This window comes from Rhinopithecus bieti, unplaced genomic scaffold (genome assembly GCF_001698545.2).
Source record: "Rhinopithecus bieti isolate Rb0 unplaced genomic scaffold, ASM169854v2 scaffold_2572, whole genome shotgun sequence".
Lineage (NCBI taxonomy): Eukaryota > Metazoa > Chordata > Mammalia > Primates > Cercopithecidae > Rhinopithecus > Rhinopithecus bieti.
The window spans coordinates 335,232-360,267 of NW_016804595.1; the positions used below are offsets into that span (position 1 = coordinate 335,232).

General features: G+C 39.8%; 1 protein-coding gene across 3 annotated transcripts in view; it reads right to left on the minus strand.

Annotated features, from left to right (window-relative positions):
• Nucleotides 1-25,036, minus strand: part of HECW2 (HECT, C2 and WW domain containing E3 ubiquitin protein ligase 2) — a 404,117-nt gene that overhangs the window by 78,294 nt on the left and 300,787 nt on the right. For all 3 annotated transcript variants that reach the window (XM_017869298.1, XM_017869297.1, XM_017869299.1), the window contains 3 exons: nucleotides 19,425-19,610; nucleotides 4,941-5,075; nucleotides 1,139-1,241 (listed from right to left, as the gene is read on the minus strand). In XM_017869298.1, coding sequence (XP_017724787.1) covers nucleotides 1,139-1,241; nucleotides 4,941-5,075; nucleotides 19,425-19,610 — 424 coding nt within the window. The remainder of the gene's footprint in view (nucleotides 1-1,138; nucleotides 1,242-4,940; nucleotides 5,076-19,424; nucleotides 19,611-25,036) is intronic.

Here is a 25,036-nt window from a genome sequence, read left to right on the forward strand (position 1 = left end):
AGGGATAGCATTAGGAGATATACCTAATGTAAATGACAAGTTAATGGGTGCAGCACACCAACATGGCACATGTATACATATGTAACAAACCTGCATGTTGTGCACATGTACCCTAGAACTTAAAGTATAATAATAAAAAAAAAGAAACAAAAGCGTTTTAAAACAAAGATAAATGGAGAGCTCGTCTAAATTTTTTTTTTTTTGAGACTGAGTCTTGCTTTGTTCCTAGGCTGGAGTACAGTGATGCGATCTCGGCTCACTGCAACCTCCGCCTCCCGGGTTCAAGTGATTCTCCTATCTCAGCCTCCTGAGTAGCTGGGACTACAGGTGCATGCCACCAGGCCTGGCTAATTTTTTTTTAATCTTTACTAGAGACGGGGTTTCACTGTGTTAGCTAGGATGGTCTCGATCTGTCGACCTTGAGATCTTCCCGCCTTGGCCTCCCAAAGTGCTGGGATTACAGGCGTGAGCCACTGCACCCAGCCAACCTAGTCTTATTTAAGATGGAGCACGGAGCCCATATGGCCTCCCACCAGTCTGTCCATTCCACCTGCCTTAGGCACTTCAGGTTTGGCAACCACTGATCTACTTCAACCTCATCTTTTTAATAACAACTCAAGTTGTTTTTTAGGACTTTTTCCTACATTCATTTATTTTTATTTTACTATTTTAGAGGTTCTTGCTGCCTTCTATTTGTGACAAAAGCCCTTAAGAATGTGCTCTCTTTGATTGTTTATTTTGTGAGGCTGCTACAGATTCACATGCCATTTAAATTCTGTCTCGGCCTTAAATATATACTAAGTATATGCTTGTCCAAATTCTTAATTATAATGATTGCATAACATATTACCTTAATACATTATTTTTCCTTAACTTCAATAATCTAATATAATACCTCTACTCAGGAAAGGTAGGGTGCTATTAAAAAACAATCTCATCCTTTAGGATATTATAAGACAGAAGCCGTTTGAGACTCAAGTACATAGGATTTTGTTGTACATTTCTTAAGGATAATGCAGCAATTTCTCAATACAGGGCAAAAAGTAGCAGGCTAACAACAGGAGAAGTATCAGCACAGTGTATATGGTACAGATAATAGCACAAAAGGACAGATAATTTCTGGAAAGGGATGACATACCCACTGGAACCATGTCCTGGTACTGTGGCCTACTGACTGTATTGAACGTACTGGATGGCCTGGGAAGAACTGGTGGTCCTGCATGTCGAGAATCTTCTCCTACCTGCAAACAGAGGCATCTTTTATATTCTGCACGAAGAGCCAGAATGCTCTGTATCAGCATCCCAAACCAAGTTGTTCAAAATATTAACAATGAGCATGGTGAAGTACCACTTGATCAGAACAGACACCAGCTGTGGAGCTGAAGCAGGGTTCTTAGTTATTGAAAGCCTTGTTTCAGTGGCTAAATGGGGGGCGGGGGAAGGAGTTGAGGTATCCACATTCTTGAGAGGGGCTGGGGCAGTGACTCTTTACCAAGTGGCACAGAAGTAGTTCAATCTGCTTATAATTACTGAGGCTGCAGGAGCTAAACAGCAGACTTGTTCATCAGGACTAACTTCTGCGTTGATACAGCACAGTCTGCAACAACACAATCAAAGGGAAGACTGAGTGGTATAAAATGTTTTGGGGCAGTGCCAAGATATTTCTTCTTTTGGCTAAGGCAGGCCAGGGAATTCCCTGGCTCAGCAGAGGAGGGGTTGAAGAGCAGCAATCTTCATGTGGGGTTCCGAGTTAGTATACTATCTCCTCAGGAGCAATTTTCCATGCCTATTAGAACACCTGGTACAACAGATCTTTCTGGTTTGAGCCTCCCACACCAGGGTGCTAATAGGAACAGGTGCGGAGGAGCTAAATAGGGTTGTCCTAACCTGAATTATTTATTGCACCTAATATAGATTTAGAAACTCATACACACAAGCAGATAACCAAAAATACCCATTAACAGTCTTACCAGAAAACTCTAATGTTGTTTTCGCTTCTGCTTTAGCATTTTTCCCCATATTACAGAAGTCTTTTAAGACAATAGTAGAACAGCAGTATAAGAGATAATAAGAAAAAATAACATACTGCACTGGATTTATAAACTGGGATTTTGAAAACAGACTTTTATTCTACCCACAACCATTTGCAGCCCTTTTATCATATTGCATCACTTGGGTATTTGCTGAAGATTTTTCTAAAGACCCTAATGCTGGAAATATCCTCCCCACCCTCCACCGCTTGCTTGTCCTTTAAGAATGCTCTCACTCATTCTTCAAAGAGTAGTTCAAATAGTCCCTCCTCGGCAAGGTCTTCCCTCTCCTTCAAGCCCAAGTTAAATACAACCTTCTCTGAGCTCCCACAGAACAAGCAGAACAAGCAGCTGCCATTGTGAACAGTTTATATTACTTGTCAATTATACCACAATAAAGCTAGAAGATATAAATAAAAAGAAAAAAACATGATTATCTAAAGGTATATTTTTCTTTCCCAACTATTAAAAAAGAAAATTTACAAAGAATTTTCATTCATATTTTTATTCATTTGTAGTATGGTTTCATGTTTTCCTTGCCTATTAAGAATGTGGGAAATGTGTGGGCCAGGCGTGGTGGCTCATGCCTATAATCCCAGCACTTTGGGTGGCCAAGGCGGCTGGATCACAAGGTCAACAGATCGAGACCATCCTGGCCAACATGGTGAAACCCCATCTCTACTAAAAATACAAAAATTAGCCGGGTGTGGTGGCAGGCACCTTTAGTCCTAGCTACTCGGAAGGTTGAGGCAGGAGAATTTCTTGAACCCGGGAGGCAGTGGTTGCAGTGAACCGAGATTGTGCCACTGCACTCCTGCCTGGTAACAGAGCAAGACTCAGTCTCAAAAAAAAAAAAAACAAACAAACAAAAAAAAAGGATGCAGGAAATGTGTTATTTATTTGCATCCCTCATAACAGCAACCATTATGTTTCTTCATTGTAGTAGGTGTTTGGTGTTAGCTTGTTAGATGGAAAAGACATCAATCTTTCTACTGACTGGAATATTTGCTGAAGGAATACAAGATGGTGGCTGAAATGACTCATGTATGTAATTAGAAGTTTTCTCATTCTGCTTCTCTTGAGTTACTGGCTTTGAGGAATGAATACAGCTACTCTCTGGGGAAATCTGATCACTAAGTACAGATTGTTAGTCAGATATCTGATCATTTCAACACTCCAATATATACTTTCTCTCCTTACAGTATGTTGCCATGTCTCATCATTTCCCAGAAAAGCCAAAGGTCTTCTCTCTGAGACCTCAGTCCTTGTAACCAGACCAGCAGACAGTGGGCAATCCCTCTGATGGGCAGCACTGCAGGATGTGCATGCTTCCAATAGTTGTGTCAGAAAGGACACTCCCCTGGAAGGTTTAACAACGTGGAGGGCTGGACGCTCAGTCTGTATGGAGTTATCTCTGGGCCACTGCTCAGTTTCCAGTCACAGGAGGAAAAGCCTTAACGTATCCCTTAGGGACCCTCTCTCATAAAGGCTACCACTACTAGACCATGAAAATAATTCATGTTCTAAGGTAGAGGGGTTGAAAAAAAACGAAAGTATAGCTATTAATCTCATGCATGTTTTCCCAGAAAAATAGTCCTAACTAGACCAAACAGCCAGCTTCATACTGTGAAGTCATGATAAGGTGAGTGGTTAAAGGGCACGGGCTATGCAATAAAATATCAGACAGAGCCCTAATTGTGCTACACATTGCACACAAGGTCCAAAGGTGAGAGGTCTGTTCTGCTTTTAAGATGAATGCTGTTAGCGTCATTCAGTTCACCACTAATGGGTTACATGACAGCAAGTTAAAGATTTATTAGCTACTCATAAAACATAAATATTTTTGCACATACCTCATCCTGTAATATATTTGTATATCATTTTTATATGAGCGCTCATGTGTACCCTTCTATATCTGCACTTACAACCAGTGAACACATGATGCATTGGAGCAAGTATGTAAATCATGAGGGGAAATTCCAAGAGTAGAATTTTGATGAATCAGATCCAGTTATTTACTGTATTCATATGTTTTCTTATGCAAAATATACAGCTACAAAGATATTTTATATACATACAATATAATATTGAAAATATGACATGCACATAGACACAGAAAAGGCATGTAAAGGCCGGTAAAGGATCCTAACGCTAAAGGGAATTTTCAGAGACAATGTAAATCAAGTGATGGTATATAATCAAATCATAAGCCCATAGGAAGGAGAAGAAAACTTGACTTAAGACATTTATTTTATATATTTAAGCTGCAAAAGGAAGAAGTGAAACAAGATTTTTTTGTGTGTTTTTTTTTTTTTGGTTAGGATATTAGAGGGCCCTCATGTGGTTACCATTGGTGCCTGCAAACGGGTTAAGTAGAGCAGTTTTTAGCAATTCTTAGTTCAGCCCATTTTCTCTAGGCACATAAAGTATATAAAACAACTCTCTCAAAAATATCCTAATTTTAAAGAATACTAGTGAGGATTCCATAATCCCATAGCCCTGGATGAATATTTTAATGTAATATAGAACACTTCACTTAAGAAATTCTATATTTAACCAAGTTACATTCATTTCTTCCTGTGAGGCTGAAAATGGGTGTGCAAATAGGCTTATCAGCTCCCTGTCTTGAACATTTTAGTACATTATCAACTCCCTCTCACCTTCGTCTGAGTCAAAAAATCTTAAATTTCTTCAGTTTTTCCTCACATATCCTACCTTTTTAAATTTGTGATTTAGGCTGTATTTCCAGAGAAGCCCTGTCAACATTTGAAAGCTTTTCAGCCTCTAAATCAAACTCAAAAAAACAAAACAAAAAAATACTTTAAAAAAAAAAAAATCCAATTCCTCAAACCATCACATTCTAGAAGCTTCTATCAACCAACAGGTCAGTCCCCAACATGCTTGACTCACCTCACCCGCACTGTGGCTGCGTTGCCTTGTCAGGTGTTGCCGATGAACCAGCGCACTTGTGGGTCTACTGCTCTGAAGTGGGAGCCGGGGATCAATGAAAGTGGTGGTACGGGAGTTGTGGTCCACAAAGAACGCCTGGGATACAATACACTGAGTCAAATACATGCCGCTCACATGTCTTAGCTGACCTATAACATCAGACGGTCAGGAATAGACTCACTTCTGAGTCAGGATCTTAGCTCTATTTTCTCATAATTTTCAATCTTTGGGGAAATTTCTCCTTACCCCCACAGGACAGATCACATTAGAGAAAGCCAAGCTTAGATGAGATCCAGAACGAAGAGAGCAGGAAGGAACATTATGCCTGGTTTTAGGAAATACTCTACAAGATAGTCATCAAAGATATGCTCTGAGAAGGAAGCCAGAAGAATGGACATTTGGGCTTCTCTTAACTGACGGTCTTTGAGCTTTTACTGTTACAGGTGGTTATTATAAAGTTCTTATCACCTTGAAACTTTTAAACATCATTGACTTCTCTTCTTTTTTCCTTCTCCTATACAGTAAGCCACCAAATCCTTCTCATTTTCTCACTGTAGTATCCTCTATTTGTCCCCTCCCAGCCCGAACACCACCCCATTATTTTGGGACTTTGTTTTATGTGTGTAAGTACTGGTGGTTTCTCAGCTGCTCCACATCTCTATCACTGTAGTCATTTAACTGGCCCATTACTACAGGAATACTCTTTCTAAACACTTCAATTACATCACCACCCAATCCAAAGCTTCTCGTGACTATCCATTGTCCACAGAAAAGACATCCCCACTCTTTGGTCAGTTTTTCATGACTCTTTAACAGTCTGCCTACATGCCTTTCCAGTTTAGTCACCCATTACATACCCATTCAAACTCATCACATACTGTCTAGAACTTTGGGTAAGCCAGTTAAGTTCTCTGAGCTATATATTTCTTACAAAAACATGTCTCTTTCATTCCTAACAAACATTTCTCCCCCACAATGTGTTAGGAGAGTGGAAGCCATGTCTGGCATGATCACTGTAGAATCTCTGGTAACATGAAATCATGAATGAGCATAAACCATTTACCTCAGCATTGCAGTAACATGAAATGCAATGTAGCAAAGCATTTTTTGGTCTGTTTGTTTAATTCTAAAACTATACAAGTGCTATCTATCACTATCCTTAGGGGCCCAAAGTTGTAAGTTTTCAAAGTAAAATTTACTCAAGGTAATAATGAAACCCATTATCTTAAGTACAATTAGGAATTGTAAGTTTTCCATGATCAGATAGTTAATTAGGTCATCAAAGATGAAAGGGGCTATTAGGAGAGCCAGGAGACTCAATACCTATAAACCAAGTGTCAAGGCACATGATGTATGCCAAATAACAGGCAAAAAAGAACTGACCTTTCAAATCGATGGAGCTCAGTTAACAAAGTACCTTAACACCTAGAGATGAAGCTATCTAGGCAAATGCCAGAGGCAGATAGTATATTTATGCCTATTTAGAAACCTACTTTCCCATTACGGAACAGAATGTTTCATATGGAACTGTATGTACATCATCAAGAAATGGGGCAGGTCCCATATAGAAAACATTTTTACATCTTTATAAAGAAATAACTTTAAGCAATGGATGTACCAGAAAACAAAGCAGAAAAATGGACAGAACAGGAATCTTTCCCAGTCCTTTCTCTTACTATCCAATTTCTGGGTACAAAAAATAAAGGCTTGGTGTGAGATTTTATTATCAGCCTTACATCCTGGGTAATGTTTCCTCTTCACTAACCTTGGATGAAACATCCTTCTTCTCAGGTCTTGGAAAAAGTACTGCAGTGATAAAACCTATGTGGACTTGCATTGACAGGTTCTGACCCCAAACGTCACATTGGTCCCATTTGGTTCGTGCTTCTAATACAATTGTCCACTATTTCTGCCACTATTCAAAATGTCATAAAATAGCAATTAAATTATTTTGTACCAATGGATGTGGCTAATACCTATTTTTAAATAATACATATTAGAACCAAACCCATATCCTCTTTATGTAAATGGAGAATAACAAGCTTTTATTACTAACACAATCCTATTAACCATCTTGTTTAAGGGAAAAATACAAAGAGCATAAATTAGAATGGCCTATTTACCTAATTTCTCAGGAATGTTTTGAAGGGATGGGTGGTCATTAACGGCACAATGATGCACTTGTAACTATAAAGACAAATGGGTGTCTACATGTAGGTCAACTGTGATTTGCATGTAGTGTCATAGCCTAATGTGATTTTAAGAGGCTTGTCTAAAATCCATTCTTGAAAGAACTATACTGCAAAAGCCTTGAGAGTAGTGACTCTATCTTACTCACTCTGTTATCCCTAATAGCTTTTAGGGCTGTACCTGGGAGAAAGAGGGTGCTCAGATAAAAACAAATTGCCAAAAACTTGAATTTCCAACCAAAATACAAGGAGACAACTAACAATTAACTAACCAACTGTTAAAAAGCATGTTCTTGGGCCAGGCACGATGGCTCACACCTGTAATCCCAGCACTTTGGAAGGCTGAGGTGGGTGGATTGCTTGAGCTCAGAAGTTCGAGGCCAGCCTGGGCAACACGGCAAAACCCGGTCTCTACAAAATACTCAAAAATTATCCAGGCACGCGATGGTGGACACCTGTAGTCCCAGCTACTTGGGAGGCTGAAGTGAGAGGATCATTTGAGAATGGGAGGTGGTGACTGCAGTGAGTCAAGATTGCACCACTGCACTCCAGCCTGGGTAGGTGACAGAGTGAGACCCCATCTAAAAAAAAAAAAAAAAAAAAAAAAAAAAAAAAAAGCACATTCTTTTTATAAAAATACTGAAGTTTGGGAAAAAAAAATTGAGGGAAGCTAAAGACCTAAACACAAACGAAGATTTTAAAAATCCCATTGTAAATATGGATAAGCACAGGTTAAAAATTGAGAAGTGGGAGGCAACATAATGATTAAATGCTTGGAATTTGGAAAAAGACAAGCCTGGTTCTGAGCTCTAGTTTGCTACTGCTAGTAATGCACTTTGGGCCAAACTAGTAAATTTTTAAACTCGGTTTCTTTTCCTGTTAAAGGAGATTTGGAGATCTAACTACATTAAAGGAAGGTTAACTGAGATGGTTCATATGATTTTTGAGCACGCTGCCCTGTGACACCTCAAGTATTATTATCACAAATAATAGTTTTCTTTCTGAAAACCATTCCTTAAGGATACAATGTTTCTTGCTAAAGCCACTATACAAGGCTCAAAAAAAGAGGACCAGGAAACTTGTTTGGTTACCAGGCACTTGTAAGTATGTGTGGCAAGACTAAGTATCTGACCAGATAAGATGTAAACCACAAACATGGTACTCTGGGAATCTCCTGATGAAAGACAGATGATCCTTTCCGTTCTGTTCTTTGCTACCTACTCTCTGAAACACAAATTTAATAGTGAGCTCCAGTAGCACCATACTGAACATGGGGATTGTTGAGGAAAGTCAAACATCTGTAAAATACTTGAAGAGATTTATTCGGAGCCAAGGCATCGAAAAAGTGGCCAAACCAGCTTGTGATACAGCCTCAAGAGATCCTGAGATGTCACGACGACGCCAAGGTAGAACTTGGTGTTACACATTTTACGAGAAGGGCTAAGGCACAACAACACATGGTCAAGATATATGTTATTCAGTCTGGAAAGGCAAGACAACCTGGAAGTAGGGGTGGGGGGCGATTCCTAGGTTCACTAGGGGAGGATATCACAGATTGTTCCTGTTTTGGCAAGTTTTGGTTATTAATCTAAAGATTCTTAACTGGATGAAGACACTAAGATTACGCAAACTGTAGAGAAATAGTGAAAGAGAGTTTAACTTTGAAGTCGATAAGAAATATTTTAAGATGAAGGTTGTGGAGACGCAAGCTTGTTTATTCATTTCGTCTGAAGCAGCCTATGAAGCCTCCAGGTAGCAGGCTTCAAGAGAAAAGGCTGTAAATATTTCTTATCAGACTCAAAGGCGTGCTGTTCTATCGTCTTAAGGTCTCTGTTGGCTGTTAACGCTGGTCAGCTGTGAGGGGCATCTCCAACACCGCCCCCCCACCCCCGCCACTGTTCATCATGCCCTCGACTAAGCTTTTTTAGGTTACACTTTGGAAAATGCCTTAGGCTGAGAGAGGGTGCATTCAGATGGCGAAGGGGCACATTAGAATTTTATTTTGATGAGTTTACAAGAGAAGGATCGCTGAGCAAAAAGGTGGAAGGAGCGCGGTCGGGCGCGCGTGGAGCTCAGCACCTCTAATCCAAGCACTTGGTAGGCCAAGGTGGGCGGATAACGAGGTCAGGAAAAAAATACTAGACGCCATCCACTGGCTAACAACAGTGAAAATCGGTCGTCTCTAGCTAGAAAGCTATACCCAAAAATTAGCCAGGCATAGGTGAGCGGGCACTTGTACGTTCCCAGCTACTGAGGAGGCTGAGGCAGGAGAATGGTGTAACGCCAGAAGGCAGACAGGTTGCAGATCAGCAGCGATCCGTGCCACTGCATCCAGCCTGGGTGACAGAGCAAGACTGCCATCTCAAAAAAAAAAAGAAAAAAAAAAAAAAAAAAAAATAGTTGGAAGGAGCTGGGGCTCTCACAACATGATGAACTCCCTGGTCAACCCCAGACTGCCTACCTCTGAACATCTTTATGTGAGAGAATACACTTTTTTTTTTTTTTTTTTTTTTTTTTTGAGATGGAGTCTTGCTCTGTTGCCCAGGCTGGAGTACGGTGGCACAATCTTGGCTCTCTGCAACTTCTGCCTCCCAGGTTCAAGTGACTCTCCTGCCTCAGCCTCCCAAGTAGCTGGAATTACAGGCACGCACCACCACACTACCACACCTAACTTTTTGTATTTTTAGTAGAGACAGGGTTTCACCATGTTGCCCAGGCTGGTGTTGAACTCCTGACCTCAGGTGATCCACCTGCCTCGGCCTCTCAAAGTGTTGGGATTACAGGCGTGAGCCACCATGCCCAGCAAGAATACAATCTTGTACATTAAAATGTGTATGGGTTTTGCACCACAATACAGTTAAATCAAATCCTACTGGAAACAGTGAAGTTTCCACACTGCAGAGGAAAGACAGTCTCTCTAAAAGAAAAATCAGAAAACACCATTATATGTAGGGATTTTCCCTATTTGGTGAATAGTGATATATCTATCATTCACCTTTAATACAGTTAGAATACAATTCCCAATTTAAGTAAAATGTACAGTTGGGAATTTATCAAGCTGGGATTTGAACCCATATTTCTGTCTGACCCCAAAGCCCAATGAGCAATACCTTCCCCCCCACCTCTCTTCTTTTCATACATCATCTCCTTTTTTCCATTCTGCTTTCTGCCTACCATCTTTTCCTCTTTATGTTCTTCCCACTCCCCTCACACCTTATATCATACTTTATTTTAGGAAAATATTTCGGTATGTATTGAATGAGGCTGACAGTAACAGCTGCTCACAATGCTTGACCTCACCAGTTTCAACACTGCAAAATTTCAAGTGGAAAGACTGCTACTGATCCTAGGCAGCATGCTCTACATACTACGCCCAATTCTATTGCTAATCTGTTGGAAAGATGGCCATGGGTGGAAAATAGGTCCTATTTGTATCCCACAAGGGGCTCTATTTCAGAGTCAAATGGAATGTGTATATTGTTTACACATGCTTTTTATGTCTGCCAAGTACTTGCGGGAAAAGTCTTGATTAAGACCTCCATCAAAGCCACACAGCCAGGGCACTGACTGAATATAGCACTTCTAAGGAGCAATCCCTTGGTGTGAGTTTTGGCTCCGCTCTAGACCCACTGTGTGACCTTGGACGAGATTTCCTTAGAGCTTTGCTTTATTCACTTAAAGGAGATTACTCAGGTCACAGTTGAATTGTGAAAAATAGATTCTACTTTAAAACGAAGAGGAGAGCACGCAAAGTCCAAGCATGGCATTTCTATTTGTGACACACATATCAATTATGTCAGGAAAATGGATCACTTTCCCACAGGAAGTGCTACCTAGTTCAAGCCAGCAATGAAGCTGACCTAGTAAATTTGGATCACTTTATGTCACAATTTTTGAATAGCCTTCAATTATTTATGAAAGTATCTACCATGTATTAATAAATACTGTCTAGAGGAGAGTATGCTGAGAATGCAGACATGAGAAAAGAAATTCTATGGAAAAATAGATCCTTTTCACATTGGTCACTAGTAAAGCAAATTTGAACAACATTGATTCCCTAATGCTAAGTTTCATTAAGCAAATTCACTCAAGCTTTACAGTGCTGGGCCAACTAACAACTCAAAAACTGAAAGGAATGCAAATACACAAACTTGAATCTCATTTTTAAAAATGTCTACCCTTTCACTGCTTCGGGGCATAGTCAGAGTCAAGAAATATGGGCTAGTTGGAGCCAAGTGGTATTTTAGTGAAGCCAAACAAAATACAATTTTTTCTTTACACAATTCTTTCTTTCTTTCTTTCTTTTTAAAAAAAAAAAAAAAACANTTCTTTTTTAAAAAAAAAAAAAACAACAAACTCCTATTATTTTAAGAAAAGAAAAAGCCATCACTATTTATGAAGAAATACCAATCTCAGGCTCAACAAATCTAAGTTAAAGAAGTTTGAAATTGTTTCCAGTTACTATTTTGCCACTAAGGAATACATATTAAAAGGCTATATAAACAAAACAAAACAAAAAGTGCTTATAACTATGCTACAGAAAGACAGAACATCTGATCTTCCACTTTTCTTTCTGTAAACAGTTATGGAAATAGTGAAAGGACAGTAATTGATAAGCCAGAAGCACTATGTATTGCATCTGTTCTAAATTCTGGTTTCTTAGCCTACAAAGTCTTAGAAGTGCTCAAATAAAGGCTCATTGTAATTTACTTTCATTTTCTAAAGATTGTATTTACTTACCCATTCTCTTCCTTCCAACTTATAACTCTCTTCTCAGCTCCTGGCTCCTTCCTCCAAGATTCTTCCAGTTATAAGGAATAAACAAGCTATTATTTTCTCTACATTACACCTTAGACAAAGTCTGTCACAAATAGTGGAGATGAAAAGGGCTGAATGATACAGTTTATCCTCAGTAAAAAATCGTCATGCTAACTTGGTTCTTTTGAAGGAATCAGTAGTCCCAATTATTGCATGACATCTGTATAAGTCACAAAAACGGTTATAGAAAAGTATTACATTTAACTGCTATGACTGTAGCTCTAAAGGTGCTAGGAGAGGAAACAGGGATTTGTGGTACTTGGGCCAGAGTCCTGAAAACAGACGATTAGTAGATATGGACAAATATAATATAAGTACAACACTTTGATGTAAAATGTTAGCTAAGGGAGTGGTATTTTATGTGTTGGGAGTGACAGTATTTAGGTATTCAACCTAACGTAAAAAGGGAGCCAGTGGTATGTTAGAGATAGCTTGTACCAGTTCGTGAAAGCTAACCGTAATTTTAAGAAATTCTGTGAGTAGGTTGATGTGATGCTGACAGCATGTAATTGACCATGTTGGAATAATTTACACCATGAAAATTGGCAAGTGCTACAAATCAGCCCTCCTCTCCACCTGTCCCAGAGAGTAGATTGTTCAACATTTCCCAGCTTACAGCTGTGGAAGACTGGGAATACAGTCATCCAAATTATCACATTTCAGGTGGAATAGAAGGGCATTACCATGAAATGTTGAAATCATATATATATATATATATACACACACACACACATACATACATATATATAATATATATGTATACAATCCACGCAGGTCATAAAGACAACTGCTAAAAAAGAAAAGGCAAAGGCCATCTCTGTACTTAGGTAATTCCTTCAAGATTCCATGAGTCTACCATTTTACTCAGAAATTTATTCATAAAACTGATCTCTGTTCTATTCTCTCATTCAAAAAGGTACATAACCCCTAGACAGTTTATTTTTGCCATTTGCCTTCTATGTATACTTATGCATTAATTTTTTCTAACATATTTTTACCTTTTAAAATAGACAAGAGGTCCTTAAAAACCAAGTGCTATCTATCAATTTATAGTTTAATTCCATCAACAGCTAGATTGCTGCATAACTTAAGGTAATTAAACCAGGTGCCCACCACAAGAGGTATTGGTTATTTCCAAGCAATTAAAAATGTGTCACAAAAGTAACAAATGTGGTGGTCAAGTAGACAACGTATTTTTCAAAATGTAGCACTTATCTTGCTAATAATAGACTTTTGAAATTATAGTAAGTTGCGGCCTCAAAATATTAAGTTGCACTTTACTCAATGAGCTAAATAGGACTTGACCCAGTAAATACTTGCCATCGGTTTCATGCAAGATTGAAACCAAGGTCTAGGTCATTACTGAAACAACTGTAGCCACATAGGCTACTAGGGTCTGGTAAAATGAGAATTCTCCAATCGGCTCAGCCTGTGGTAATTTCTACCATACAAATATTTGTTCTGTTCTAAAATCTGTCCTCATGACCATAGCTGCTATTTGCTGTGGTTCTCAAAGTTGAGTATTTGGACCATTCTGATACTTAAACTCCCAATCTGACACCCAAAGTCAAAACCTCTAGAGTTACAAAGCTTGGACATAGAAATGGAAGCCAATTTAGCTGGGAGATATTGTAACACATGATTTCTGTAGGGAAAAACACAAGAAACTATGGGAAAGATATTTCACTTTAATTAAGAAGATGGTTCCCATTATACATTTTTATTTTTTAAAATCTCATGACATGTATGATATGTCACTTATAAAGTTCAAAGTTTCTTTGCATCTCGATTTAGGCCCAAAGAGAATAATGTGGGGGAAAAACCCTGAGTTAATATTGTTTGAGAGTCTAAAGCAAAGAGGCAGGGGGAAATAGTCCATATTTAACATCTTAAAGGGAATTTTTTAAAAAACAGAGACGTTTTGGCCGGGGGCGGTGGCTCACGCCTGTAATCCCAGCACTTTAGGAGGCCAAAGCGGGTGGATCACAAGGTCAGGAGATCGAGATCATCCTGACTAACACAGTGAAACCCCGTCTCTACAAAAAATACAAAAAATTAGCCAGGCGTGGTGGCGGGCGCCTGTAGTCCCAGCTAGTTGGGAGGCTGAGGCAGGAGAATGGTGTGAACCTGGGAGGTGGAGCTTGCAGTGAGCCCGCGCCACTGCACTCCAGCCTGGGTGACAGAGCAAGACTCCATCTCAAAAAAAAAAAAAAAAAAAAAGAAGAAAAAACTTTTTTTTCCCNGGCGGTGGCTCACGCCTGTAATCCCAGCACTTTAGGAGGCCAAAGCGGGTGGATCACAAGGTCAGGAGATCGAGATCATCCTGACTAACACAGTGAAACCCCGTCTCTACAAAAAATACAAAAAATTAGCCAGGCGTGGTGGCGGGCGCCTGTAGTCCCAGCTAGTTGGGAGGCTGAGGCAGGAGAATGGTGTGAACCTGGGAGGTGGAGCTTGCAGTGAGCCCGCGCCACTGCACTCCAGCCTGGGTGACAGAGCAAGACTCCATCTCAAAAAAAAAAAAAAGAAGAAGAAGAAAAGACTTTTTTTTCCCAAAATTAAATCAAATAAGCCCATTATGTAAACTTGAGAAATAACAACTTTCACAGTTTTGTTTACTCATTATCCAAGTCATTTTGTAGCATTCTCTCAGTTTAACTCTCTGCAGTATAGTATCTACTGATTTCATTCAATTGCTATGTTTCTCCTGAAATTCACTCATTATTTCTTCACAGGAACCAGAAATACCCACCTGGTGCTTTCCTGTCTCTGTGCCTTTACTTTGGGTGTTTTCCCCACCCCATTCCTATTTTTTCTCTCCTCCAAAATCTCTTTTAACCAAACTTCAACCCCTCATTTAAAGCTCACCTCAAATACTGCTGTTACTATGAAAACTTTCCAGGTATCTCATGCCAGAAATAAGTCATTCGACAGTGGACCCTTGCATAGCACAAACCAGTGCTAAGGCGCACATTCTTTTATAATTAAAAGAAGAGGCATTTAGGGTAAAAGAGCAATGTTTAGGAAAGGAATGGTTAGTGGTTTTACACAGGAAGTACATGATTTTGTGCCAAAGTGTGGATCTGATTTCAGTTCCAGTTCTAAGTTATTTGGCTTTCAAGAATGTTTCTAAAACCTTACTTTCATGATCATGGCTGATGGGAATACAACCACCAGAGTAGATGTCCACTAGTACAGCAAGAGAACAAATCCACTGAGACACCACAGTATCAGAGCACTCATCGTAGAGAAACAGAGAACATTCCACGTCATTATACAGGTGTAAGGCAGGAGCAAACAGCCCAGGCCAGACGACCCTGCAGCGATCAAGAATGACGTGGACAGCAAAGAACTGTAACACCAAAAAGAAACCCTGCTATGAAAATGCCAGACCGCCATGGTTAAGGGAGACCAGCAGTTCCTTAAGAGAAGGAATAGGACGCTGACATGAATCCTACAGTATATCCCTTTTACATCATCATGTATTTCCTATAAGAGTAAGGATTCGTCAATTAACAAATCTGTATCATTTTCACAAAATGCCAAACTGATGAAACTTTTTAGTTACTGTTCTATATAGATCCCTGCTTCTACCTCTAAATTTCTGTAAATTATGAATGATAATAATACCTACCTTATAAATTATCAGGAGGCTCCCACAGCATCCTGCCAAACCCTTACTATCTTCATTATAATTGCTGAAGATATCCCTTCACCCTCCTTACTGGTGAGAGGCAGGAGAAGAGCACAGACTCTGGAGCTGGACTGCCTGGGTTCAAATCCAATTCCACCACTTACTAATTGTGGGACCTTGGTCAATTTACTTAATCACGCTGTGCCTCAGTTTCCTCTTCTATATAATGTCGATAAAAATAGCATCTGTCTCCAGGCTGCTGTGAGCACTAAATGAACTAGTGTCTGGCCCAGGGGCAATGCTACACACTCCAGAATGCTACATTAAATGGTAAATTTTTATCATTGTTAGCACAATGGTGCACACCTCAGAAGTGTTGCTGAATGACTAAATAAGTGAAAACACGAAAGGAAGATGTTACACTAGAGAAGAGAAGATGGAGGCAAATTTCAGCCTGAGAACATTCCTGTTAAGCATCATTTCCTTTCATGTAGATGAGGATATGGACATCCTGTTCCATGTCAACTCTCAAAATCAGTTATCACTGTGGGAAATAACTTCATAATAGTTAATAGCTTTTGATGTTGCCTTACACGAAAAATGTTTTCTCTGTTCAAATGTTCTAGAAGCACAGCAACTCATTTTTAAAAGGGGTTAGCCAGGCAGGGTGGCACGTGCCTATAGTTCCAGCTACTTGGGAGGCTGACGTGGGAGGAGTACTTGAGCCCAGGAGTTCTGGACTACAGTGTGCTATGCCAATCAGGTGTCCACACTAAGTTCCCCATCAATATGGTGACCTCCTAGGAATTGGAGATCACCAGGTTGCCTAAGGTGGGAGGAACCAGCCCAGGTTGGAAATGGCACAGGTTGAAACTCCCATGCTGATCAGTAGTGGGATCATGTCTGTGAATAGCCACTGTACTCCAGCCTGGGCAACACAGCAAGATCCTGTCTCTTAAAATAAATATTATTAAATTCAATTAAAAGGGGCTAAAATTCTGGGGTTGAAAGAAAACCTATTAGCTGCCTATTCATAAGACAGGAGACAGGACTCCTAACATGCTGCCCAAAGCAGAGTCACCAAATAGACCAAGCGCCAGCCTTCCTGAATGTTCCTTTACGTTACTTTAATCTACTGGAAGCTGGTCACTTGGAAAGAAACTTACATGGGAGAATCACACAGAGATAAACCTGCTTTAGTTAAGGTATCCAGCTTAGCTAAAAATCTTATTAAAGTCTTAATGCATGACAGAGAGAGATCAGGCTAAAGTGATAAGCTTTTGGGTCTGTCTACTAATCTGTCTTGTCCACAAGGCAGGGATCCTTCAAGTCTTTCACCCCAAACAGCATTCTAATGTAAAAGCCAGCAGCAGACTGTGAGGTCAGCTCTCTACTAGCCTACACTCAGGGTTCTGTACAATGCCAACTTCAAGTTGTAACACCCAGATTAGTAAAAACATCCCCAGAGAATAGGATGTTTGGGATAGTCATGTCATGAACATTGCTGAGATAATGTTTACTCCTGTTTAACCACCAAAACTTTTATAAAAGCTATGAGACAGAACTCGTTCTTAAGAATACATTACAACTCTTCTTCAATAGTATCCTAAATGTAATTGAAACTTCTTTCAAGGTCCAGGGGTTCGTAAAAGAACCTCTCTCCTAAAGTGTGTCTGGCAAGTTATGACTGGCAAGAAGGGACCAACCCCTGCCTTAACAAGTTAAATCTTAACACAGAGCAGAAACAGATGCAGCATTATCCATTATCTTAACTTGGGTTTTCCCTGGACCTCTGATTCTCTAATGAACACAGCTCCCTCATTCATGATTTCAGGTAAAATCTTGTCAGAGCTGAAAACAGATGAATTCTTGTTGTGCTACTACTCTTTAATACCCAGGTATAATCCTACCAGTATTTTTCAAAGTCCTTACTTGGACCATCTATGCCCTTCCATCCAACGGAACAGTCACAGACATTGGGCTCTCAGGCTGTTGAACCAAATGCAGTACCAGCAAAGCCGTATCTTCCCCTGGTGTCCCTGCTTCCAGCATAGTGCTCTGGAAAGGCTTCTCTGTCATGCCCATTTGACTCTAATTCAGTGTCATTTTACCTGTGGTCCAGGGACATAATCACAAGCCCAATTCTCTTTCATCTCTCCTAAACTTTGTGCTTGCCACTTCTAATCTTCTCTTGGCTGGGAATTAGAGGTTTATTAAAAACATTTGCAGAATGAGAGTTTGAGGGCTCCTCCCACGCATTAAAATACATGCATTTTGTGACAACCACTTTGGCTGCTCATAGGTTCTCAGGTAATATTGCTGGAAGCTGAGTTCAGGATAAGTAAGAGGCTACTGTGGTAAAGTTCCCTCTGCTAGAGGGACCTTTGGAGGGAGGATGGCATTTACTGAGTATTTTACGTGCTCCATTTGCCTTGAATATTGATATACTTTACTCCTTACTTCTTTCAGGTATCTGCTCACCTATGGCCTTATCTGTGACACCTTCCCCAACCACCCTCTATGAAATAACATTCTCCATTCCTGTCTTTCACTAGACCTCATTTGTTGCTTTATTTTTAATCACAGCGTTAATCAGCTCTTGGCATACAAAGAATAGTATGTTTGTTTGTTTATTGCCTGTCTCTGAGACATGAATGCTGCATTCATGAGAATGGCAGTTCCACAAAGTAGTTGGCTTATCTGTTTTGCTTAGGTACTCAATAAATATTTGTTGAACAAACACTCCAAGGGTTGTTAAATACATTAAATATCATGCCATTTTAATTTTCCCTACCCTTCAAGTCACATATTCCCAGACTTTTTATAGACAGAGAAACTGAAGTTGGTTACTCAATACTTGGAGAGCATAATGTCATGGTTAAGAGCATGGTTCCTGGAACCAGCCTGGCTGGCCTACAGTGTGGCTCAGCTACTGCCTGTCTCTATGATGTCAGGCAAGTCACTGAACCATTCTGGACATGGAGCTGCTTATCTGTAAATGGCAATAATGATAGTACTGCTTTATCAAAGTTGTGGTGAGGGCCTTCTATCTATAAAGAGCTTAAACAGTTCATGGTTCATAGTACGTACTACATAAGCGTTACATAAATAAAAATTAAATCTTAGCTGAGGGTCACCTTATAACAAGCACTAACTTTCTCATTCTGATTTCTTACTCATAGAATGACTTCCTGATTGTAACCAGGCTTCCCGGTTCATCCATCTACAGAGGAAGTACAGATGTAGCTATTCTGGCCTGTGTTGCACAGTTACATATTTCTTGTCATAAATTAATCAATCAGTGAGTTTTGGTTAATGTGCTAACAAAATCACGGTTCTGAACCAGTAAGACTGAGGCCCAAGCCCAGACAGTGTCACAAAGACACACCTCATGCAGTTGCTTGGTTAGTGACCTCCTAGCCACCTTCTCCAAACAATACCACAACTTTTTATTCAAATATCTACAACACAAGCTGAGTCACTAGGCAGAAGGAAGCACTGCCTGAGAACCCTTTTCTCTAATCAGCAGACCATGGAGAGAGATGACAGGCAGGAGAATTCCAGGGAGAAGCGAACGCTTTGCCAGCCTCACAGCCCTCCCTCCGCTTCCTCCATGACTTCAGAATGGCACAGTCACTGTTTGTGGTCACAAACAACCTGCTGTCCAGGTTTCACTTGAACAGAAGGTGGAATGTTTCACCTCACAAAGAGCCTTGGCCCTCACTTGAAGGGTAGAGCCAAGTGCCGAAGCCACAAGCAGCCCACAGGCATTTGGCACTCCCTGAGGCATCTCCCTTGTGTTACCTTGCCCTGGTGATCATGTTTCATTTCCCATCCCCGCGGCAGCTCTAGCTGTTTGTTCGCGAACATGTTGAGGAATCCCACAAGGTCCCGGTTATGCTGGTAGCGTTCAAAGTGGTGGGTGTCCCGCCGGACTTTGGTGATCATGTGCTTCAAACACGTGTTGTTTGTAAACATGCGGTAGGCACTCTAAAGAAAAGAATGGAGAACCCATGTTAACCCACTTGTGACATGCAGAAGCACCAGAAATACTACACATGGGTATGGCTAATCTTCCAATAAGTAATGAAATGCATATATAGGCTTCGACAGAATTCTAGACCCATGTATGGAAACACCAGACAGAGCAAAATATCTTGAACAAAAGAAAACATAAAGACCACAGAAGGTAAGGCAGTCTCCACAGCTGGTGTCTAGGTCTCTTCTTTTAAATTTTTATTTGTATTTGAAGTTCTGGGGTACATGGGCAAGATGTGCAGGTTTGTTAAATAGGTAAATGTGTGCTATGGTGGTTTGCTGTACCTATCAACCCATCACCCAGGTATTAAGCCCAGCATGCATTAGCTATTTTTTCCTAATTCTCTCCCTCCCCCAACCCCATTCCCCAACAGGTCCCAGTGTGTGATGTTCCCCTCCCTGTGTCCATGTGTTCTCATTGTTCAGCTCCCACTTAAAAGTGAGAACATGTGGTGTTTGGTTTTCTGTTCCTGCATTAGTTTGCTGAGGATAATGGTTTCCAGTTCCATCCACGTTCCTGCAAAGGACATTACCTCATTCCTTTTCGTGGCTGCATAGCATTCCATGGTGCATGGTGTAGATATACTACATTTTCTTTATTTAGTCTATCATTGATGGATATTTGGGTTGATTCCATGTCTTTGCTATTGTGAATGATGCTGCAATGAACATATATGTGCAGGTATCTTTGTAATAGAGTGATTTATATTCCTTTGGGTAAATACCCAGTAATGGGATTGCTGGGTCAAATGATATTTCTGGTTCTAAATCTTCAAGGAATTGCCACACTGTTTTCCACAATGGTTGAACTAATTTACTAAAGAACAACATGTTGTGAAGTCTCACTACACATGGGCCATTAAATCCTGAAGCTGGTTTTAGGAAAGAAACACACAGTCAAAATTACCCCACACTGGAGATGAATATGCCACCTTACATTACAGAGAGCCCTGACATAGCCAGTTTCTCCCCCAGTATTGGACTAGGTTACTGGCACTTTGAGTGAGTGCCAGATGACACAAGTAGTATATACTTTAGGGCCAAGTTGCATGCAAAAATGCTTGCCATATATTTCTATACTAGAAGGACATGCAATGGAATGAGCTGCTCTCACTGACCATCACACTCAACTGAGATCACAACAGACAGGTTTTAGAATCTCACCCTTTATAGAGGCATATAAGCTTGGTGAATGGAATAGCAGGCTGAGCTGCCTAGGCTGTACATCTCATTCTTTTTTCTTTTTCTCTCTTTTTCCTTGTGTATATTTGGTTGGATGTATATAAATGAAATGCAAGTTTTAAAAAACTCCACTATACCACCACACAGAAAAGCGATTGTTTTGTCCAAAACCTTACAGTCTTCATTTCTATCATTAAAGAAGATTCCACAAACTCATTATAAGTCATGATTGTCCACATATGAGTCAGTCAATAAATATTTATTGCGTAATACCATGCACAAAACAGCAGAAGAGGAATAACTGTATGGCAGCTGTTTCCTTGAATCATCAGAGGGAATATGATATTCATGAAAGTGACCAGGCCGTGAATGATCTATCCTGGAACTGTATTCTTCTCAGATTGATTCAAAGGGCTTTGGATTCCTTTTATCTTTAGTGTCTCAGGGACATTAGACTGAGTCTGGAGATCTTCCAGCTTTATGTGTTCTGTTATCTATTTTAGTCTACATTGTATGGGTTCTGTTATCTATTTTAGTCTAAACTTTATGGGTTCTGTTATCTATTTTAGCCTAAGACAGCCCAAGGCAAACCGCAAGAACTCTAAAGTCTCTGGAAATGATTTCATTTTAATAAACATTTATTGTCTTTGCTGTGCCCAGTACTGTGGTCATTATTAGGGATCAAAAGAGGAATGAGTTTGAAGACAGTCAACAGTACTCCAGTCTTTCTAGGATCCCTCAAGATGTGTCATGTCCAGGTCAAAGCATTTATTGCTGATGTGAGTCCCTCTAGAGCTTTCTTCCCTTTGACACAGCAACTGGCAATGTTTGAACAGGGATGCTCCCCAGTCTGGCTCCCTGGGTCCCTGAGTGACCACAGGGACCCTGATAACCTGACTTGGAATGAGAAGTAATCCTTTGTTAGCTTAAGCCATGGAGATTTGTTGGTCGTTATTACTGAAGTACAATTTAAACTATTCTGATTGATTCACCATCATTAAATACTTGTTCCCTATCAAAACAAATTAAAGGAAAGACGAAAGGAAGGGAGGAGGAAGGGAAAAAGAAAGAAGACCACAACGAACCATCCTTGAATCTTAGTTCCTCAGTACACTTGAGTATAAAGTACTTTGGAGTCATATTTCAACCGACAGTCTAAATGAGAGGAGGTTTTGATGGCTGTGAGCAGTTGCGTGGTTCAGAGCAGAGAGTACTGTCAATGCAGGCAGGCCTATGCAGGGGCTCTGGGCAATTAGAGAGCATGAGAGAACAGGAAAGTGATACCATGAAAGCAGAGAAGGAAATAACAGAAGTTGGGCAATGTCAGAAAAAAACCTAACTTCAGCTAAGTAATAGTTTTGCCTCTATTGGCTGACTGCTTTGAGTTTTAAATACAATCAGCAAGGCAACTGTTTTCTACATTTGGCTCAGTGTTGCTGATATATTTCACATAAGTCATTGCAAGTTAGAGTCCTGAGACCACACTAGTTTGTGTAGGGATCACAGTGAGCTTTCAGGTCTAACTACCTAAGAGTAAAACAAATATTAAATCTCTTCAGGGACAAATTATTTGGGGGATAATCCTGTCGGATAAATCATTACATTAACTGTTGTTCTAAATAGGTACACCTTTTTGTCACCTTCACTGCTCCCTCTTCTCACTAAAATAAGTAAATAGGCCACATTCTGATTTCTTATCTAGAGCACCAGAAATGCTCCTCACTTTGTTAGAAAAGAACTTCATTAGGGCAAGAAGTAGTGGCAATTAAGTTAAGAAACCCATCCCAACCTCAGGTTTGAAGTAATTCCCTGGGGCTGAATAGCTCTTTAAGCACAGAAATCTTAATGCTGGTCTTATAATTAATTATGCCCTTTCAGCTTCCTCCTCTCCACTCAATGAAACATGTAATATGGTGCCAAACACATCTGATCTTTGCAAAGAGCATCTACCAAAGTAATTCAAAGCAAGAAAGATTTCTCTCAGTAACTAGTAAACAACCTTTAGATCCACAGTCTTTTCAAGTCTGAATAGTAAGTGCATGACTGTTAAGGTCTACACAAAACACTTAAGCCAAACAGGAACATACTTCTAGACTACTATGTTTCTATAAAAACAAACAAACAAACAAACAAACAAAAAACTATGTTTGAATAAGTGCATATATATGTTTATGCAAAAACTGCATGTGTATAGATATGTATATATAGTTTTATGTGTGTGTGTATATATATATAGATCCACAGTTTGGGAAGGATATTTATACTCCATATAGAACTACAGTGCTGATTCTAGTCTCAGCTCTGTCACATATAGAGACAAAGAAAACTACTTAATCTCTATCTCAATTTGCTTAACTGTAATATGGGATAATAATAACTCCCTTGCTTTCTCCATAGGCACGTGAGATTCAAATCCAGTTGGACAAAGGATGGTAAAGTAATTTGAAAAGGTCAAAATCACTTTACGAATACAGGTTATAAGTAAATAAAAATATATAGGGGATTATATCTATCATACCTGTGTTATGACAGATAAAGAGAGTGGCAAAATTGTTCACCACTTTTAGTCTTTAAAGATCTTGCGCCAGCTAAGCTTCATTAGTTACGTGCTAAGCCATGTGCTAAGCCCTATGCTAAACCCTGAGGATACAGAGATGAGCAAGGCCTGATCATTCAAAAGGATGAAGAGGGAGAATTATAGGGGGAGGTGGAAGGAAGAGATTTCACTGGAGGCAGAAAGAGTTGGAAAAACAAAGGCCACGACAGTGGTGAAAATACTGAAACACACTGACAGAATGAGAAGAGGTAAGAATGGGAGCAGTCCAAAGAGCCAAAACCACTAAACAGATAGAATTAGGTTGACAAGAGTTTAGTCTTCGTGGAAGCTGACATTGACAAAGCTGTGGGTTAAGAGAAAAGAGGCATCTTTATTCTCCTGGGGTTTAGTAGTTCTAACTAGGTGAGGATCCTTTTCCATGTTTGTTTGTTTGCTTGCTTATCTTATACAAAAAGATGCAGTAAATGAATCTGATATTTTACCTGAAACAAAAGTAGATTAGAGAAGAACCCATGATACCTATTTCATAACATAGTCTCATGATAATGAACAGAATTCACCTGGGAAGCTGCTGCACATGGACTCGAGCAGTTAAGAAGAATTGGTCATTGTTAACAGTAGACAAAGCCCCTTTAAATGATCTCTAAAGGAAACAACACTTTGTTTTCCTTTGACATAATTTAAATATTCTTTTTAGTTATTCCTTCTCAATTCCAAAAATCCCTGTTCCAAATTCCCTCCTGGTTGTTTCTCATCTTCCTAGCAAGAAATAAACACTTGATGGTTGAGTGAATGATCAACTGAATTTCTTGAGTGGAATTTTGTTAAATAACACTCCTTAGAACTTAAATGTGTTTTTGTTTGGTTACATGTTTGTTTGAGGTTGTACAAGTAAATGTCATTGCCATTTGGCAGCAGAATAAGAAAATTATATGCAAACACTCAGTTCTTATCAACTACAATGCAAATAATAATCAATCCCCTCTCCTTTTTTTGCAGGTTTTCCTCAGTGTTATGATGACCAAATGTCCTAGATTACCTGGCCCAGTCCTAATTTCACCTAATTCTGTTCTCTTCGATAACATAGTTAAGTACATTACTGATAAATAAAGTCTTTCTTTCATATTTCAGAAAGCCTTCATCAAGAATAGGCGTTCTGAATTCAGGTCTGGAAAAGCACATCACAGAATCTACAGCAAACGTCTCTCATATTCACAAGGGAGCAGATTTGAGCACTTGTATACATTATTCACTAAAAAATTTAATATACACAAAATTAAGAAAAGTCTGCATAATAGGTATGCAGAGATATGAAAACAGTCCTGTTCTATACAGTTTGTCTTCATAATATTTTTAATTTTCAAGATGGCCGAATAGGAACAGCTCCAGTCTCCAACTCCCAGCGCGAGCGACACAGAAGACCGGTGATTTCTGCATTTTCAACTGAGGTACTGGGGTCATCTCACTAGGGAGTGCCGGACAATCGGTGCTGGTCAGCTGCTGCAGCCTGACCAGCAAGAGCTGAAGCAGGGCAAGGCATCGCCTCACCTGGAAGCGCAAGGGGGAAGGGGATCCGTTTTCCTAGCCAGGGGAACTGAGACACACAACACCTGGAAAATCGGGTAACTCCCACCCCAAT